This window comes from Bactrocera dorsalis, chromosome 3 (assembly GCF_023373825.1).
Source record: "Bactrocera dorsalis isolate Fly_Bdor chromosome 3, ASM2337382v1, whole genome shotgun sequence".
Lineage (NCBI taxonomy): Eukaryota > Metazoa > Arthropoda > Insecta > Diptera > Tephritidae > Bactrocera > Bactrocera dorsalis.
This window is the reverse complement of record NC_064305.1, coordinates 57,894,104-57,915,928: the sequence shown is the minus strand read 5'-3', so window position 1 is coordinate 57,915,928 and position 21,825 is coordinate 57,894,104. Positions and strand designations below refer to the sequence as shown.

The 21,825-nt window shown below is 35.6% G+C and overlaps 1 protein-coding gene across 1 annotated transcript in view; it reads right to left on the bottom strand.

Moving 5' to 3' along the window:
* LOC105233859 (putative uncharacterized protein DDB_G0271606) overlaps positions 1 to 11,352 on the bottom strand; it is a 36,005-nt gene extending 24,653 nt beyond the window's left edge. Inside the window, exon 1 of the mRNA XM_011216028.3 lies at positions 10,967 to 11,352. Within this exon, the coding sequence (XP_011214330.2) occupies positions 10,967 to 10,971 (5 nt within the window). The 5' untranslated portion in view covers positions 10,972 to 11,352. The remainder of the gene's footprint in view (positions 1 to 10,966) is intronic.
* Between the last annotated feature and the right edge of the window lie 10,473 nt (positions 11,353 to 21,825).

Here is a 21,825-nt window from a genome sequence, read left to right as displayed (position 1 = left end):
TTTCTCCATGCCTTCATGAGAACAAGAGTTCAATAAAACTTTTATTTTTGAAACAACATCATATATTCGTGGTTACAGTAGTTCTGAATTGCAGAATATCGTAACATAAAATATATCCAGATTATAATCCTCGTCCTTATGTGTAAGTGCTGTATTGTTTAAAAGTGTTTTTCTGCTAGTGGGGGTCAACCTACCTTCTTGAGTCTCGAATATTAATTTTACCAGTTTCTTGTTTGTATGAATGTAATTTGAAATAACTTTGTATTTTATGCTTTTCATTCGAATAAATTCATTGCAAGTATCGCCATGTCGACGAAATAATTGACAGTTGGGGTAATTTTAAATAATTAAAATCCATAAAAATGAAAAAAGCTTTTATCCAGCAAATTACTATTATTTGAAAGCCATTTCTAATTGCACAACTGCTAATAGTTAATGCTCATTGAATATGATTTCACGCTTTGTACTATCTATATATGTATATGTATGTAAGCCATTGTTAAGATTAATAATCATACTTAAAAAATTTCCTTATTTTTATGGCGCTTCCAATTATTGCTTATTATGGTACTTGCAATGGTAAAAAAGGCCTTACAAGTTTCTTCATTGTAAAAGATAGCAAATTTTTCGGGTCAAAAAAGTTGTGGAGGCCAAAATTTGCAAAAGAGTTTACGGCACATTAACACAAATACAACAATGCATGTTTAAATAGCCTGTAAGTGGCAGCACTATATATAATTTGCACGGGAAAATACTGATTAAAATAGATTACAGAGAAAAAGCGCCGAAGTGAGCGATCAGTCTGCTAAATACAAATTAAAAGTAACACAATTGGGGCCATCTTATTGCTGCAAAATGGGGCAAGGAATTCACACCAGGCATAATACCAGTGCAACAATTAACTATATAAATAAACTTTGTAAACTTCTCAGAAAAAACAACAATAACAAAAGGTAAAAATAAACTTGAAAACGCCTTTCGAAAAGCTTGCAACATAGTATACATGGCCGAAGAAAACAAAATAACAGTTAGTGCGCATACATATGTATGTATAAAAACAAAAAAAAATCAAAACCGTAATTGTTGAAAATGTTTGTTTAAAGAGGGCAAATTGCATTTGAATTGGTTGACTTGCCAGTTGCATGGCAACTCTTTCTCTTTTTTTGCCATATTTCTTCCAATTGCTCGGTTTTTGTTTACTTTGCGCATTGTCTTTCACATGTTCATAGCTCGTTATTTTATGCCACGCATGTGTTGCATGAAATCAAGTCACAATATTATGTTGCATTGATATTTTAGCCGCCACAAGTGCGTGCTCAATCACTACAGCGGGCGGTGTAGGGGGTAAGTACCTCGAACATAAATGAAAACAAAATCAAAGCAGCGCCGAGTGGCAGTGTGGTACACACACACACACACACATACAGCCACACTTGACAGGTGGTGAATGGCGACTGGCACTTGCATATGAATGCGTCGTTGGAGCCAAGAGTGCGCTGAAACCACTTTAAGGGGCTGCGACAACGCCTCAGCGTTTAGGTTAAATGTGATACGGTCTCACTGCAAGTCAAAATAAAAAGCCGAAAAGTTGAATAGGCGGTGGCGCTGTGTTACGCATGTCTGCAAAAAAGCTGCGCAACACTCACTACAACAACAGTAAACAACAGTTTGTAAATAAATTACGCCGCTTAGATTTGCAAGTAATGTATACCCAGCAGAGTAATGGCGACGACGTCGGAGCAATTTTAGTTTAGTTCTATTACAATGTGACGAAAATGCATCAGTTTGCATTCTAAAAATATGAAATTGTCTGTCTTTTAGTTCCAATAGATCAAAATGATTATGGAATGCATCATCCATTGTAGCTAGAATACCTTTCTCAAATAAAAAAGTTTTCACAAAAGAACTTCAGTTTGATCGATTAGTTTGTATGGCAGCTATATACTATAGTGGTCCAATTTAAGTATTGTTTAGGAGAATGTAGAGTTTCTTGAAGATATTTTGTCAAATAAAAAAAAATTAAAAATCCACACAAGTACTGGATTTTGATCGTTCAGTTTGTATGGCAGCTATATATATGCTATTGTGGTTCAATATCGGCGGTTCCGACAATTGAGCAAATTCTTGGGGCGGAAAAGACGGGCACAAAACCTCAGGTCGATATCTTAAGAACTAAGAGACTTGTTTTCGTCATTCTGTTCATCTATACATATATAAACTTTATAGGGTCTCGGAAGTTTCTTTCTGTGTGTTACAAACTATCGTAAGTGACAAACTTTTATACTCTGTTCAGGGTACACAAATTTTAAATTTAAATTTAGACTTTTCCGTGCATCCTTAGACTGATTTTTGTGAGAGAGACTAGTGATCTAGATCTAGCGTAGTTGGAGCGACTATGCTTCTACTGCTCTGAAACTATGAGTGTTTATTTTGCCTCCTTACGTCTAGAAACTCATAAAGTATAATAAATATTATATTCTTATAATAATATTATAATTATAAATATAATTTAGCAATATATGAACGAAGGAATAATCGTTTGCCTAGGAATGGCTGATACATATTTTATTGCTTTCATGTAAAAGATTTACTAACTTCCCGAAAATTCAAATTTTGACTTGGAGTTTCGAACTAGACCGAAATACACTTATTTATAACTGATATTAGTACCCTGAAAATGAAGTGGTCCGATAAGGACTAGTTAAAAAATGCATCAACGGTATAAAACCTTTTATTATTGAGCTGTTTCAAATGTGTCCATTTCAACTTAGATTGAGACTTCAAATGTCACTTAAAATACCAATTTATTTTGTAAAAAAATAGCAGTCGGGCTTGCTACTCGTTGCAAGAAGTGTAAAACTAGTTCACTTCACCGCTGGGTATATACCACAATATTTATAGGAATGAGTGTGTACAATAATTGTGTATTGCAAACCAATACGTGCGGCATTTATCTTCAAGCATCTTGCAAACGCACACATACCCGTCTACGAGCACATAAATATGCATGTAGCAATGCCTGTAATGTTGCAAGCGGTTTCTTATTATTGTGATACATACTATACGCACATGTGCAGGATTTGGAAGACAACTTTACGGCATTAGAGCAACGAAATTGAACTCAACCGTTGCGTGAACGCTGGTGATCACTTTCAATTGAAAACTGTCAAGCTTACGCAGCGCGTCGATGCTTGCACATAGTTACCTATAATTTGCTCCTGCATCTATTCATATATGAAGGCAGGTACGTATGATTTTCTAGATAGGCTCGACTAGCATCTGAGGCGTGACTTGGTTGCCACAATTGCTGCCTTTTATTACCATTATTCGAATAATGTGTTAGCTGCGCGCAAGCATGTCGCTTTTTATTGCCTCCAACTTCTGCCACATATTGGCTACTGCTACACAACATTTGTTATATAAACCATTTCGTTGGTTTCAGATTAAATTACCGTTGATGCTGACCTACTCGGGCCGAATACTGCGTAAAATAGTGCGCCGTTGCGAAATATGCCTTCGGAAAAATTGTATAATTAATCCAAAAATAAAAAAAATTTGTGTAAATAATTTTCTTTGAGAGTTATTGATGTTGCTAATGACTATGCCGGCGTGAGGATTGCGTTAATTACTACTGAAAACGCATAACACTTGTCATACCGCCTCTTGGTGATTAGCCAGTGGCCAGCAAATATTTATTGCTCCACTTTTTCTCCGCTACTGTTATTTAATACAAATTGTATGTAACAGTCTGAAAAATGAGTCAAAAGTAAGCGCAAATACCAAATTTTATATTTACTTGGGCTATTCATTAGCTATGTTGTCTCAGTAGTACAGTTTTTCAGTAAATATAACTGAGTTTCACACAGGAAAAAATAAAATATTAGCCATAAGCTTGACCGTAAAGTTGTTTTTGTGTTTTGCTATTATGTAAATAGTTAGTAGAATTAATAAGAAAGTGTTTAGCAAAATTCAAAGTTATTTTCAAATGAATATGATTTCCAAGTATTTGCCCAATTTCAACACTCCTATTGTGTAAGACAGCTGGTGTATCGTTAACGGTGCACTTGCTATGACTACTATATCAATATTTTCTTTTGGATATGTCTCAGCATTTGTACAGGATTTTTCCTTAAATGGGTTAGAAAGAAATTGAAAGTAACGGCGACTGTTGATATTAATTTGCGTGTTTGTTTTTGATTACAAGATGCATTAAATACATAGACAGCTGAACTTGATTTATAATAATATATATAATATAATGTAGCAATATATTTTTCGAAATTTTAATTATACTTCCGTCATATTAATACATTAAAGTACACTGCAATTACATGCAAAGACGCTCACCAATAAGAAAGTTATGAAAATGTATTAAAATTGATGTATTCCATCATTAACCCTGTGAATAAATATAAAAATATAGTAAACACAGCACTATTGTTGGCAATTGCTTACGTGAGTTGTTTTAAGGGGTTATATATCGTTAGAATTTTCAAAAAATCGATTTTTCGAATTTTATTTTTTTTTAATGTACATATATTTAAGAATACTCACAGAAAAATTCATGTCGTTCCGGTTGCCGAGCTATACTTGCGAAAGTATGCTTTCAAAATGAGGTTATGATGAATCAGTTTTTTAACTACACTTATATAAGCCAATGTTAAGAGAATTTTGAACTCAGCTAACATTTCACTGAAGTTGTTTGTGTTCCAGTGTTGTTAACATCAGCTGCCAAAGGTATGCCATATTCAGTTTGTAACTGATGGTTTAAGCGGTTTATTAAAAATTCAGTGGTATTTATTTTTTGAAATTGTAAGACAGTATTTAAGAAACCTCTTAAAACTTGGAAAATGTATCGAAATTTTGCTGTTGCTTTACATGGTTTTTGCCACCCGCTTACAAGGTAATATGATTAGTAAACTATTTCAACTAAGTGAACTTTATATGACTCGACAAACTTTATATCACCAAGCAGTCAGTAGTGAAACCTTTCAGTAAGTCCTGATTGGTTGATTGAGAAAGAAGGTTGCACAAATACATCACCGCAACCTCAAAAGAGTTGTAATAAGGTCTATTCTGCAACTTTCACGATTAGACAGAATTTCTAGTTTTGTTTCCCTGCTTTCTGTCAAATTCCATTTAGGTTTAAGCATTAGGAGCCGTGTAAAAGTTCTCCTCTCCAATGGCAGACGGTTATTTTATATGTCTCGCTTTTAGTTTTTTTTCATGATAGTAAAAAAATAAAATAAAATAGTTATTGCCAAGTCTAAACCTCTAATGATGTTGTGCTTTTACTTCTATAAAATAAAATAATTTATTCTCAAAAAATTATTTAAAATTGTAATTTTTTCACGTCTCAGATTACACTTAACCCCATAAGACATATTAGGTCTACCTCTTTGCTTCCGCTGTTTTTTTTTTTGTAAATTTAAGGCCGTATTGCATAAAAACCAAACCAAAAGTGTTTCCCTTATTCCCTCAAAAAGCAATGCTTAATTAACACACGAAATGCTTTATGATCCATTTTTTTGTAAACTAACACAAGTTGCTTTACAAAAATTCTATATTTTTTTTAATACCTAATAGAAATCATATAGATGGTAGTAGTAGAGTAATAGTATTATCTATGTATGTGTCAGCCTCAGTAAAGCGTGGACGGGTCCTCAGCCGCACTTTTCTTGGAATTAAAAAAGAAAAGCAAGAATGTCGAGAATTCAGCTCAAAAAGTGACATTTTCAGTAGAGAATAAGTTTGGGATGCAAACAGATCTCTACAAATATTTTGTTGGGTTAATGTTGACACAAATGTCGATATAAAACGATTTAATCGATTTAAACGACAAGTGCTTGACCTTAAGGACATCTATTCGAAAACGGCGGAAGCAAAAGCGGGTGGTTTTCCAACACGTACGCACTCTAAATGCCCTAATGTTCTTGACTGCACTTAGACCACAGATTTGTACTTGTGATTTGTTAATCAGCATGGCGAAAGCAAAATGAAATTGAATTCTTTAAACGCAAGCCTAACGGTTGGAATCATTGTAACCCTTGAAAAGAGAATATTCATACTGCTCACACCTTTTTTAATGTTTACTCAGGTGATACCATTAAAAAATTAATATATTCACTTTAGCATTACACAGTTTTATAATCGATTTTGTGGCCTGTAATCTATTATGTATGAACAACTTTTCAAATGGCGAGCACGATTTACCTTGACCGCGGTCAAATGGAAAAACTTCGTTTTGGCAATGTTATGTATGAAATTAATTGAATGCAATAACACACACACGTTTTAGAACAAAAATTATGTTGTACGTATCTTGTCATTAATAAATAGATAACTGAGAATTGTTGTGTGTGAGGTACCTTAATGAACCCCAGGGAACATTTTATTAATATATGTATGAAATAATGATTTATGTTTTTATAACTAATTTTATATCGAATAATTGCTTGGTTTCGGATTATTACTTCTTCTTAAATTTTTGATTAGTAGATCAAGCGAACATAGAAAAAAAAGCAATTTGTAAAAATATGCAAAAGTTAAAAAAAGTTCAAAACAAACAAATATTTTTCACGAAAATGCAAAACAAAAAGTGGCATTAAAATATATTACAAATATTGCCCAATATAAAAGACTATTGCATATTATGGCTCCATAAGCGTAAACACTTTACAACAATTTATTTTCCGTTATAATCGCCAAAGTGTCTATCATTGTTTGTGTAAGCGCCATTAGACGTGCACAAATGTTTAACCCAATTTCCAATGCAATAACAAATAAAAACAAACTGTTATGACCCAACACTTTTTGCACGCATATTTGGCATCAAATTGAAGGTCGTTTATGAATTAGTATCAACACACACACACGTACATATACCAACAATAACATTTTTTCTTTTATTTTATCGGGTGCAGCCACAATTTGGTTGCCAGCCAAAATAAGTGCGCAATAATAGGTAACCGATTACCTGGACCCCAGTACGTTTAATGGTACTCGCAATATTGTGCTTATTGGTGGTGCGCTTTCAGTGTATTTCAATATTTTTTTCATTATATCTGAAGTATTAAGTAAATTAAAGATTTGCGGTTTTAATGAATGGCGAACGAATGTGAAGGAATATTGAATTTGAACACTATTCATTGAAAAGTTGTAGTAATTTTAACAATAGAGGTGGAACAAAAGTTACTTAGACAAATACTATTTAAGAATGAGTTTCGTTAAATTGGCGTAGTCTCCTCTTTGGTATAATTATTGCCTTTGTATGGAGTAGCATTTTAAGCTAATTAAGTTGAAAGCAGTCAATCAAATGTTGTAGAAACAAACAGGCAATTTTAATCTAATCATAATAAATTAAGGATGTGGTCAGCCCGTGCGCATTCGAAGTTTATTATACTTTATTAATCTTATTACCACCGTGAAGGTTTGAAATGACAAGATATTAGACTAGTTAGGTGTGTGTACCATGCACACTTCTCCAGCATTATCTAACTGTATGAAAATTTGTTATATGAGATCTCTGTGCGAAGTTGAGATTTGTATCATCTGTAATCAGCGTCATTTTTTTTTTTTTGTAAATATGAGGATGAAGCCATGTGTAGAAGGTCATGCAAGTGAGGAAAGTTCTCTACCGCCATTCACTTGGAAGTGGCCATATGGCTCCAGCAGCTCACTATTACCGATTTTACAGAAAGTATCCTCTGGGTAGCCGAAGAACATCAGTTTGAAGGCAAGCTAAAGTGAGAGGCGAATTATCCCTTCCCAGGGCTGTGCGCTAAGTTTTGGGACCCGCTACGTAGAAAACACCCCCAATAAAAGGACCAAAAGAATATGATTTAATCAATATTTATAAAGGGGGGTATGTACGCCGACGAAAAATCAAATATGACGTTCTTCGTGTTAAGTTCGAAGATGGGCAAAATCGACCCACTGCCACGCCCACAAAATGGCGGAAACCGAAAACCTATAAAGTGTCATAACTAAGCCATAAATAAAGATATTAAAGTGAAATTTGGCACAAAAAATCGCATTAGGAAGGGGCATATTTGGACGTAATTTTTTTGGAAAAGTGGGCGTGGCCCCGCCCCCTACTAAGTTTTTTGTACATATCTCGGAAACCACTACAGCTATGCCAACCAAACTCTATAGAGTCGTTTCCGTCATATACAGTTCAAAAATGGAAGAAATCGGATAATAAACACGCCCACCTCCCATACAAAGGTTATGTTGAAAATGACTAAAAGTGCGATAACCGACTAACAAAAAACGTCAGAAACACTAAATTTTACGGAAGAAATGGCAGGAAGCTGCACCCAGGCTTTTTTTAAAAATTGAAAATGGGCGTGGCGTCGCTCACTTATGGACCAAAAACCATAACTCAGGAACTACTCGACCAAATTCAGCGAAATTCGGTTCGAACCATTTCCGTAGCATTTATGGTTAGAAATTGGCCGAAATATATTCACAACCACGCCTACTTCTCATATACCACAATTTTGAAGTCCATCTGATTCGTTCACGTTATAATATATGAGTTCAACACCAGCGAAGATAATGGACCAAAACTTTGCACAAATACTGTGTAGCATAGCCCGAATAAAAATCACCGAGATCAGACTATTTTATTGAAAATATCGGTAAATATCTCAGATATTCTAAACATATTCATAGGAGATGTGTTCCTTCCAACAGTGTTCGTCTGTGCCAAAAATGGGCAAAATCAAGCCAATATTTCTTCTTGCCCGCACATACCTCTTATTTGATTTTCACAATTCTAGTGGACTTTGTGCCGAATATATTGGTCAAATTCTGAATTACCTTAATAAATTTGCATGGAAATATGTTCATACTTTAGTCAACGTGTTGGCCCCCATATACATATGTAATAACACGATTTCTGCCTTTACTTTTTTACTTTACGCCGAATATATTGCGTACTTCCTAAGCACATAGCTGCCATACGAACTAATCCATCGAAATGCTTGTAAAGGATCTGTTATTTGTGAAGTGCTGTTTTTTCTCATTATACCTGTCTTATGGACGTCTAGCATCAGTTTAACGCGCTTCCCCACAACTTACGTTTTCAAAATCGGTGCATAACTTATATGCTCACATGCTCATAAAATTAAAACTAAACCGAACCTTTTGTAATTTGACAATTTGTCAAAATAATGAGTTTTATTTTACTGAAAGAAATTATTTATAAAATATTTTTCATTAAAAATTTCCTTTTTTCATAATTGACCACGAAAACTGGGGAGAGCTATTGTCTAACGAATAAACCTTTATCTTTTGACTTTGGATGGTCCACCTCCAACTTATATAGGGCACTGAAAATCTCTCTTTTTCCGAGGGATATTCGGATAATTCTCTCACAAATTTGTTTAACATACTGACTGACCGTTAGAGAATTGTTTATAAAAATTGTAGACTAATTTGAAATTTCCATATAATTTTAATGGGTAATCTGTCGACACCTCAAAATGTCACGCCAAAGTTTTAATATGTCGTGTTTTGAGGTTTCCGAAAATATAACAATGATGCAAAGCAATAAATATCCCTCAGTATATATGTATAACGGTCAAATAAATACTGGTAAAATTTCATCATAACTATAACAGCACAATTTTGATGTCCTATTCAGGATGACCCCAAAAGGCAGTGAAGCCAGAAAATGTCACAAAAGTTCGTAGAATTGGATTAGGTGACGTACAATAAAGTTAAGCATCTGAAAGGATTGCATAGTAGTTTTTACAAATGTTCGACTTATAAAGAATGATATGGATCAAACGCAATAAGAATACGTTTATGTGCCTCTAGATGATGACTGAAACATGCACACATCATTACATCCGCTTAATGGTTGTTGCACGATGAAGCTCGTCCAAAGCGGACGCAAACGATGAGAATTATGTCAATATTTTTTGATGACTTCTGAGGAGTAATTTTATGGACTACCTCGAACAGCATAAAATAATCAAAACTAATTATTACAGTTTAATATTGGATCAATTGTACGTTGATATCAAAAGATGGACCGAGTTTTTAAGCCTTAATATTTTTCGAAAATCTGCCAAGCGAAATTTAAACGAATGATTAATCTTAGTCATAATCCCACCTAATAAAATTTAAATGAATGCAATATTTCTTGGGGCCAATATTAGAACAGCATTGTAAAAATACAATGAGGCCCTGCAGTCAATCAAATGCAAATATGCTCACAATAATCATCAAAGCAAATTGACTGAGCTAATCACTTGAATTAAATCCAAAAAACCTACATTGCCTCCAAAAAGCGAACAATTAGACAGAATGCAAATTGTGACTAATGTAGGTTGTCTGTCTGACTGAGAGATTGATTGCCAGATATATGTATGTATGTATGTATGAGTTGATAGCCAATTAAATAAGTAGGCGGGCAGTGCAGGTCATAGGCAGGCATGCCAGCTGCCACCGGTGCTAACAGCATCGTCATCGACACAACTACTGCCACTAATAGTAACAACAACAACACTAGTCATAAGAACAGCATCAATATGTATGGCTGAACAAAAGTGCAAACTCAACAGGGCACAGCAGCCATGAAAAGCAGACAATAACCGACAATTAGTAACTGCTCTTGGGTCTGTCATGACTCACAAAAATCAGCGGCAACAATTGACTTTGCAACAACCTCAGACACAATCAAAGTCGCAAGTCGCGCTTCGAAGACGTAATCACAATAGCGATTTTGCCAACACGCCAACCAAACGCCACAATTGTAATTTTGCCACACACACATACATACATACAAAAGCTCTAACAGCGTTTATGTGTGTGTGTTTTGCAGAAAAATCACAAAGGAGTTTTCTTAACTTTATTTGGGAGACGCTGCACTGTTGTATTTCTTTAGTTCATTCATTTGTTGTATTTGCTATTTTTCGCTGGCGGTTTGTTAACTGCATAAATAATTCACACTTACTGCATTGTTGTTCGTGATTTATTCCAAAATTTCGGGCTAACAAAGGCTGCGTATATCCACTAAGGCGAACTAAAGCGCTGGCCTTTTCCGTTCCTTGGAGCGCTGTTGGGTCTTTAAAGAACCGGAAAACGTATTGTTTTTGTATGTATTGTATTGTAAGGCAAGTTTATTCAACTGTTTTTTTAATTTTTATGATTAAATTCTTGTAACTTTTCAACAACGAAATTCTCACTTTTGTTGTTGCTTTGATTGCTTTATGTTATTTGTATGCAAGTAACACTGCGATTGCTTCGTTTCTTGTGGTACACTAAACCGTTAATGCTTGTGCCGTGGTCCGTTAGCTTTGCACTTTTGTTTTCAACGCGCGAGCTCAAATACTTAAATGACTTACTTTCTTTGAAAAACTTATATTTTATACCGTAAAATTGCGGAGCGTGTGGAATAAGCACGAAAGACAGCTCAGCGCTTGCGCTCTTGAGCGGAATTTCGAGTGGAAATTTCGGCGTTGCAGGTTGTTACATACAATTTTATGTTGCCGGGTCAGCGTTCGGCGCTCGCGAAGGTGTTTGAATTTCGTGCTGGATTTTGTATAAATTATTCAAAAGTTGCACTCAAATATTTGAGTGATTTATGTTTGCTTTGCTCACAACTCATGGAGCATATTTTATAAATGAGTTTTAATTGTAGTTGCGTTCATAGGCGGGTGTTAGAAGTGAATTATATGTGAAAAAATTATATCATATTTTGTATTTATGAGTCTTAGGTAATATATTAGTGTGGATTATGCTTCCTATTTCCGATTCTATTTTGTAATATTTGGTTCCGTTTCTTTTATATTAAGTGTTAATGTTCTTCTTAATTTTGGATAAGATAGTTTCCAAGAAATTCTAATTATTGCATGTCAAATTCAATGCCTTGAACTAACTTGGATTTTAAAAATATTTTGGTAAAAAACTTAGTGTAGCAAATAAATTAAAATAATTAATGTTGATACATAATATTAATGAAGTGAAGTGATGTGAAATTTCCTGCTTCTCAAAATAAAACCCAAAAAAGGTCTAGTTATTATTAAATTATAAGCATAATCATATCATAAGTTTAGTTTGGTTTAAGTAATAAGTAGTGCAGAGAATAATTGAAATGAGATTTACATAGTTTGTTTTGAAAACCTATGATATGATATACATAGTATGACCTTTAGAAGAAGCGTTGAGAATTGTAATTGGGTAAATTTTTGTATGTAAACCCATAAAAAAGTTGTTTAACAATTGTAAAAATTTATACCGAAATTCTACTGAAAAGATCTATATCTATATCTATATCTATATCTATATCTTTATCTATATCTATATCTATATCTATATCTATATCTATATCTATATCTATATCTATATCTATATCTATATCTATATCTATATCTATATCTATATCTATATCTATATCTATATCTATATCTATATCTATATCTATATCTATATCTATATCTATATCTCCACATATCTATATCTTTATCTACATCACATCTATATTTATATAAATAACTATAGATCTCGTGAGAGTAACATTACAGCTTGGCATGTTAGTTTTGTTCAATATTATTTGGCATTTCATTGTGGAAAAACTTACGTCTGAACAACGTTTACAAATCAATCAACTTTATCACGAAAGCTTGCGTTCCCTAAATAAAGTGTTTCGTTATTTTGCTCAACTTATGGTCAACATAATCGGCCACTTTTCACGCATAGCATCGAGCAATGAATTTATTAAGAGAATACTTCGGTGAACATTTCTAGTTTTGAGCCTGTTGGCCATCAAGATCGTGTGATATCACACCTGTGGGGATATGTAAAGTCTAAAATCTATGCGGATAATACCAGAGTCAAGCCTTGGAGAAAACATCACGCGTGTCGTTCCCCAGTTACCAGTCGAAATGATTTAACGGGTCATCAATGGATAGACCATCTGAGACGCGACTACGTCGCAACATTTGAAATAGATAATATATCGCTCATTTGCTACAAGACCGGCAAAAGTCAAAAAAATCGATTCTCCAGAAAACGCGTTTAAAGTTTTCAACTGACTACCACCTTACACGGTGACTCCAACCTTACACCTCTTCTCAAGCGGAGCATATGAGAGGTATTCATACGAATTTTTCACTCAACATGAAGTATGATATAACGAACAATTCTGCAGCCTTAACTCAAAAATCACGTTTTTTGATTTATGCCGGTCTTGCAGCAAATGAGCGATATGTAATTTTCATACCTATAAAGTCTACTGAATCGTAGAGGTATAAGGCAACTTATTTTTACCGTCCTGAGTTCTGCAGTACACTAAATATTGTATTGTGAAACTCAAGTTCTAAAGCGTTGAACTAGATACCCCAAACTTTGTAGAATGCCTTCACCTAGTTTTTATTTGAGGGGTCAGTAGGCTAATCTTTTTCAAAATTGAAATTAAATGTTCAAAAAACGCCTGGCTAGCGTCCCTATTTTTTTATAATTTATTGACAATGTTATGACAAAATTTATGTAAAACAGCTTGAGGAAAAATGAGAAAAAACGTTAATTACTTTTTTATTTATCAACATTTTTTCATGTTTCTAGTAGGGATGATAACCATTCACGTCCTTTTTAAGAATAAATTGTGTTTTTGTGATTCAGATGATCCAAACATGAGAAATCGTGTCCGCCAGTTAAAAACGCATCTCATTCACCCAGCCATTTCTCCGACAGTTGTCATCAAAAAATTCTGAAAAAATTTGTTTATACACTCCACGATATACCTCATGATATGTAAAAAAAGTTCTATTGTAGAATAAAAATTTCTATGAAAAAAAGTAAAAAAAACAGGCCAGATTACCCTACTGACCCCTTATGGGGTTATATCTACTTTCAATTTAGAAGAAACACGTTTATTTGAGAATTTTAGATGAAGAGGCATTTCATTTTATAAATACATACAAAAAAGTGTACATTTACAAAATTCAACGTACTTTAATATTCGGCGATTTAGAAGTATTGAAAACGTAAATTTTTAACAAATTGGCGGCCTCCCAGAAAAAGTTATGACTTTTGTGATAAAATTTACATAGTTCTGAAGACTTGAAAAATCGAAAATCGAATATCTTATTACTTCGATCAATACTCGACAAATTTATCGAAAAAGGTCGGGTGAAAATTTCAAGTCGACCTGTACAGCTGTTTAGGAAAAATTTTCCACATCGACTACGAAAACAGCGTTACATGAAAAATGTGTCAATAATTTTCGAAGCCGCAATAATTTAAAAAAATGCGTACAAATACGCTCATATCTTTGAAATAATTTGTCAGATATATATACTATACATTCAACACATTCTCAAATATATACGTACAACTGTTTTCTTTTTTTATTTAAAAATAAACTTTAAATAAACTCAGGGAAATGTTAAAGAAGGAATAGAGCTTTTGTGAGAAAGATATCAGTATGTTCGTACCTTGTTTGTCCGTTGTAAAAATTAGTTAACTACTTAATCTGGCCATATAACTGAAATTTATTGGAATAGTACAGAAGTTTGTCCTTAACTTCCTTCCAGATATTATATATTTTTCTCTAGACTCATAAGTTTGCATTTCTATTTTATTATCATGCATTCTAAAAAGATAAGTTGCTATGCGCCGTTTTCATGTTGAACATATTAATGTGCCTTTAGCATAAAATATATATATATAAATTAAAAAGTTAAAAGTTCATTGGGTTTTTCATAATTCTTAAGAAATAATCATTCTCTCTACGTCAATGCTAAATAACATATTAAAATATTTCAGTATAATCATTCAGTGAATTTAGCATTTATTTGAGTGTTCAGTATAAATACAATTTATTTTATACTAATTACTCATTTAAATATATTTAAGCGCTGTAGCAGAAAGCCAACCACTGCGCACTAATCAAAAGACTTAAGCAACAAACTCGTTGGTGTGATGAGCAAAATGTGCAAGAACTCTTCAGCGCAGCATAGCGCTTAAATAAACCATTAAACCAATTAATAAGTTAAAATAACAACATTTAAGCAAACGACTAACTGTATTTGCATATAAATATGTTATTAGATGCGCTGTCTGTGTGCTTGCGGGCGGCGCAAAATACAGGTTTTGCGCTAAAAACCTTAAGATGTCTGATCATTTGCAACAATATGAGCACATTCATGTGTTTGTATGTATGTGTGCGTACATTTTCCAGATTTTACTTGTTGATTTTCTCAGCCTTCAGTGGTTTGCCTCTATGAATTCACTTTTCCATTCTTTGTTTTATATTTTTGCAATGAACATTTGTTTTATTACCGACTCTTGCGTAGTTGTTGTTACACAGTATTACTGCACAAGGTGTATTTCCATACATATTTACAGACATACATTGTATGTACAAGCAATTTCATATATTAACGTGTATTTATTTAAAACAGGCAGCGGCGCCGCTTCTACTCACATTGAATTGATGCGATATGGTGTGACGTTGCTGCCTACGGGCATCCAAGGCACCCACGGCGGCGATAGTGCAATAACTTGCTTAGACAGTGTATGCTGTCTGCCAGCACAACACAAAGATGCGCTGATGCTTCACTTGTTATTTTCGTTTTTGTTGTGCCGCTCAGTTAGTCTGCGCCGACAATATCAACGAGATATCGCTTTAAAACCAGTAATTGCGAGAAGGTGGAGGTTACGTTAGATATTGATATGTTGTTAGTTCTGAGCGCATCGCTAACACATAACTGCAGAAATATTAGTAAAAAGGTTATGTAATAAATATAATAAATACCCAATTTTTGATTAAATTTTTTATATTTTGAATATTATAAAACAAACACTTGGCAACACGCGGCCATTGCACTCAACATTCAAAAACGTTTGGTGGCGATAATATTCTTGTTACCGTTACCATTCGTGTGTGGCGTCACTTTCGCTTTTATTTCGCGCACAGCGGTTCATTGAGGCGTGCGGCAGTCGGAATTTTCGCTCTAACTCCACTTGTGCAACACTAAGATGCTTCTGCTAGTGTTGTTGCCGCAGCTGTTGCAACAATTCACCAGCCGGCATTCACAGCTCACCATTGTCCATTGCACTTTCACTCAGCAGCTCATTGAGGCGTGATTGCGGCACTGCTCGCTGAGTGTGAATTCGGTATTAGTTTACAGTTGCGTCCCGCAAAGATGCTCCTGCCACGGCAAGTGTAACAAGCCTCGCCAGCCTTCGCCGTACAGCTGCTGTGACTGGCTTGCATTGCTCGCAGCTGGTTGTTGTTGTGCGCGTTATTGTGTGGCGCGTGCACTGACCGTTGCTACTCGTTTGGGCGTTGCATGCATTATTTATTTTTTATTTATATATTTTTTCATTTAAATGATGGCATTTATCATTGGCAAAATATTTGGTGCAAAATATATACATTTCAAAGTGAAAAAGTTAGATATGCACGCACAATTTACATATTTCTATTTTTGCTTAGTGTTTCTCGTATGAATTTGCAATTGATTCATAAAAGAAATATTATGCACTTACACGGTTGCACGGATACACATGACTCCGAAATGTGTATCATAGCGAATCGCAATCACGCTTTACAAATCGCAACTTGAGTCAGTAACAGCTTCATTAAATGCCGTAATATATACATAAGGGTTATCCTTAAATGTTGGAAACTTATTTAGGTATCGGTTTTACTTAATTTAGTAAAAATTGAGATGTCGTCATGAAAACTTTCACACGTTTTCCACTTCCTATAGTCAGTCTAGCCGCTGTCTCTTAATTCGCTGAACTATATCAATGTCTTCGCATATTGGGTTGTCAAAAAGTCTTGCGGTGTTTTTATTGAATTATTTTTTTTTTATTGAAATTGAAATGATTTTTTTATGACTCATGCCCAGCTCTTGACCGATGCTACGGCTGCTACTATTTGGTCTCTTTCGACCAATTCAGCGATTTTATCGCAATTTTCGGCGACAGGCCTTCCGGAGCGTTTCGCATCTTCGACCACCTCCACACCAGAACGAAAACGTTGAAACCATCGTTGTGTGGTGGAAATGGAAACTGTATCGGGTCCATAAACTGCACAAATTTTATTGGCGGCTTGAGATGCATTTTTGCCTTTATCGTAGTAGTACTGTAAAATCTGCCGTATTTTTGCTCCATGTTTGCGACGCTATAACTCACGAACGACTTAAAAGAAACGATAATTAATCAAACACGTGTTAGCGCGTGAAATCAGCTTTCCAAAAAAGGTATAGCATGACCCGATGCGACGAATAAAACTAGAACTACGCGCTTTTAGCGCCAACTGGCGAAAATACCGCAAGACTTTTTTGACAACCCAATATTTCGTACAGCTCAGCGTTCTATCGAATGCGATATTCGCCGTGGCCAACTCAAAACTCGTAACGTCGACTTATCAGATGTTGTCATCGCCCATGCTTCTGCGCCATATAGCAAGACGGGAATATGGGCTTTAAAATCGACGAAGACCCTCTTTTCAAGGGTATTTTCTAAGATTTGGCGCATGGTGAATATCTGGTCGATTGTTGATTTTTCCGACCTAAAGCCACACTGATAAGGTCCAATCAGTTTGTTTATGGCAAGTTTTAATCTTTCACACAATGCGCTCGACAGAACCTTATATACAATGTTGGAAAGCCTTATCGCACGGCAGTTTCCGTAGATTGTGGAGTCTCCCTTATTCTGGATTGGGCAGAGCATACTTTCGTCCGACTATATTCTACAAAGAAGCTGATGCAATCTCCTTATCAGTTTTTCGCCGCCTTGTTTGAATAGCTTTACCGGAGCTCCATCGGTCCACGACGCTTTGTTGTTCTTTGGGCGGGTAATTGCTATCTTCATGGTCGGGCAATGGGACGTCTGCTCCATCGTCATTGATCAGGGAATCGTGTTCGCCTTCTTGCCTTTTGCGAAAACCGTTCAGCTGTCTGTTGTGGAGGCATCTTCTCAATGTCAAACCTTCCTTATGTTTGGTGACGTGCGTTTTTTGCACAGAGGCGGGTGTGTGTCTTGGTTGCAACGTTGAAAAACTTCGCTTTGATTTGGATTATGTGCTAGACGTTCATCCACCGGGGTGAATGCCAGGACTCGGCGATGGTGTCTCTCCCATCACAAATCACGCACCGAGTTTGCGCTCCTTTATATAGTCACTGTAAAAAATGCCACGAGGACCTACTCTTCTCAGTTCTTTTCCCGTCCATCGCATTTCTTGGACGGCGGAGATGTCAGTCTTTACTCTAACGAGGACATTAACTGCTAGGCAGCGGCACCATCCCAATTAAGGGACCGGAGAATATAAGTGAATGCTTTTAAATCATAGTCACGCATATAGGGTTGGTTCGTCTTCTCACTTTAGCTCGCCTTCAAGCGAATGTTCTTTGGCTACCCAGAGAATACTTGGTCAAATACCGAAAGTCGTGAGCTGCTTGAGCCATTTGTAAAATATTCATTTATGGCCACTCCCAAGTGAATGGCAATCAGAGAACTTTCCTCACTTCCGTGAACTTCTATTCATATTCGTCGATTTATCTCATATTGGAGCAAAAACTAACTAATTTTAGTCTGTCTGAAAAGTCGAAACTCCCATCAGTCTTAATTTTGTATCGAAATTCTCAACGTAACGGATCTCAACATTTCTTATGGATCGACTTTATACATTTTGGTTAATGTTTTGGGTATGAAGCATGCAAATCCTATGCTCGAATCTTTAGTAAAAGTGACGTCGATTGTAGGTTGCAAAAAAGTTGCTTGACAACGCAGCTGCAGACATTAGTGCATCAAATACATTATTATTGGAAGTAAGACGTGTTTTTAGTGGAGGGCCTTAACAATATGCCCAACCCGAAATTTTATGTTCGCTAAAAGTACTGAAGCCGTCCAAGCCGTGGACTTATAACATGTGTATGGAAAATTGGATTAAGGGTTGCATGGGCTTACATTTATATAATAATATACCTGAAAATGTGGTCCGTCATGTCTGAGTCAAATTTGATTAGAAGTTAAAAGTGGTAAATGTGATGTTTTAAGCTGAATGTGCACTTATCTAAGAATATATATATACCAAATTATATAAATCCAACAGCACGCATAATTTTGTTTTTCCATTCCCCTAATTCTTATAAGCTGAAGGCAGATATTCTTTTATGGACACATATAGCTGCTCAGTCACTGCATTTTTTCACACAAAACAGCCACAAGAGATACATAAATTACACACACATATACATATGTACATATATGTGCTTAGGATTGCAGTGGTCAGTGTCATAAATCGTTATTTTCCATTACACATTAATAAAAATAATCAAATGGATAGAAAAAACAAAAACAGTAAACAATCAGTTGAAGTAGCAAAACGCATTTGCGGTAACACCGGTGAATGGGCGACCAACTTTTAGCTTCCAAAATACTTACGCCGCCTGAGGCGTTGTTGTGGCAAAAGCCACAAAAATCAGTTTTCAAGTCTCACTGTGTGTGCGAGTAGATTGGACGCCATATTCGCGGCCTTTGGTGCACCACCACACTATGTACCTCAATTGGTATGTACGTAGGTGCATTTGGGTGTGCTTTTGGTTTTTGGATCGGAAGAAATGTCATGAATGAATGTCGCCGTTACAAATGTCGCTGCGGAAGGCAATAATAATGTTTTTTTTTCTAAGTTGTCGCTTTTTATTTCTTAATTACTGTTATTTACTTTGGTGCTTATTCTTACTTTTTTCTCTTCCGTTCTCTTTCGATTGCATTTTTTACCAGTGACATACTATTCGAGAGGTTTGGAGTGGTTTGTGCGTAACCTACATTATCATTGATTATTCTCAACGTTCAGGGCTGAGTTGTTGCACTTGCAACAATTATTTTTTTTAGCATGTTGCACGATTCGAATATAGTAATTTATTTTTGATAACCAATATATCTCGGTACATCTGGTTTCATACCCTTTATTGAAAATAAGCTAATGGCAAATAAAAATTAAAAACTGAATATTGGAAATTCGCTGAGAATTTATTTTTAGAATGTTAGAAGTCAAAATGCCAAATTAACTGATTTGTATTTAAACAGTACTTCATACATAATTCTAATTTTCATATAATTGGATTTACAGAAATACGGTTTCAACCTCTTATTTTTACAATGAGATCTTAAACAGCGATTTTCAAACAAAATCGAAGGTGGCGGTACTGACTCAATTGATTTTAAATGTATTGAAGTTACTGTCAATAGTTGGTTAATTTATTTAACCCCAAATTAATACATCCCTAATCGGACTTATTCGTATACATGCAACATGCTTCTTGAATCGATAGTGCTATCTCGATGGCATACAAATATAATTCAATTTTAATAACCGTTTTGGGTGATTTCAATTTGTTGTACCGATAGGTTAAGTTAGATGGCAACCGACTTCCTCAAGATTTTTCAGATGATCATTAACAACCCATTAACAACCTTGATCCAGAAAAGTGGCGAGAGAATTACCTTTGGTGGGCTGCCCCTGCTGACCTTCCGCCATGAATCGCAGAGAAGTTTGAAAGTAAGATACGGGGTATGACAATTAAGTAATGAGACTGATTCCATAAAAACCGAATATTTGAAAATTATTCTGCAACTCAGCGATCCCCTTCAAAGTAGCCCACTTGGGCAGCTATATGCTTCGTAACATTTCTGGAACGCTTCGACTGGGATGTCCGCGAGTACCCTCGTCACGGCCGCCTGGATGTCCGTAATCGACTCAAAATGGGTTGCTTTGCCCACCGGTTTTGTTTTAGGAAACAAAAAAAGTCACAGGATGACATGTCAGGCGAATAAAGCGACTGTTGCAACACGGCGATCCCTTTAGAGGCCAAATACTGGCACACGCTGAGGGCGGTGTGGCACGGCGCGTTGTCGTGATGAAGGATCCAGTTACGAGCGATGTCTGGGCGCACCCTGTTGACTCGTTTTCGCAATCTTTCGAGTACTTGGCAATAGTAGACTTGATTCACAGTTTTCCCCGGTGGAACGAATTCTTTGTGGACGATTCCACGGCTATCAAAAAAGGCAATAATCATCGTTTTCACCTTCGACTTGCTCATGCGAGCTTTTTTCGGGCGGGAGGTGCGCGGAGACAACCATTGTGAGCGTGGGCACGACTAAGAGCACTATCACCATACACTCTTACAATTTTAGCGTACGTTTCCGAAGCTGTTTCGACCAATCTGGCGCAAAATTTTATCGCGACGCGTTGCTCTTGATTTCGTATTTCCATTTTCGTGACGAGCACTACAAACATACGTCTACTCAACTTGACGCAGCACTAAAAAAGCTAGAGCGATGATACATATATCAATGGAGAGGGGGGGGATGCTGAAAAAAGTGAAAGGAAATTTCAAGGTCACAGGTTTACCACAAGCGCGGCAATAAAATCAGTCTCATTACTTAATTGTCAAACCTCGTACTTAAGGTTCTATTGTACCCAAAGTCTAGTTAGGGCTCTAATGACCACTTCTTGTAAAATATTGTGTTGAATGCTCCCTAGATATCGAGGAAGGTCCCTACTGCAAACTCTTTGTTCCTCATGTTTAACCAGGGCAAGATAATATGTTGTTGTTGGTTTGAATGTACATATATGAAATTTAATTAAAAACGGGTATCTTTGATATTTCACATTTAACAATTATATAAGTATGTCTGTAAGAAAATGTAAACGCACTCGCCATGTGAATGTGCGATTCTAATACCACTGAGGAGACGCTATGAGAATAAAGATGTGTAGGATCTCGGTCCAATCAAATGCTGGATGCAGCGCGCAGGATTCATCCGATCGAAGTAAAAGACGAAAAAGTTGTCGTC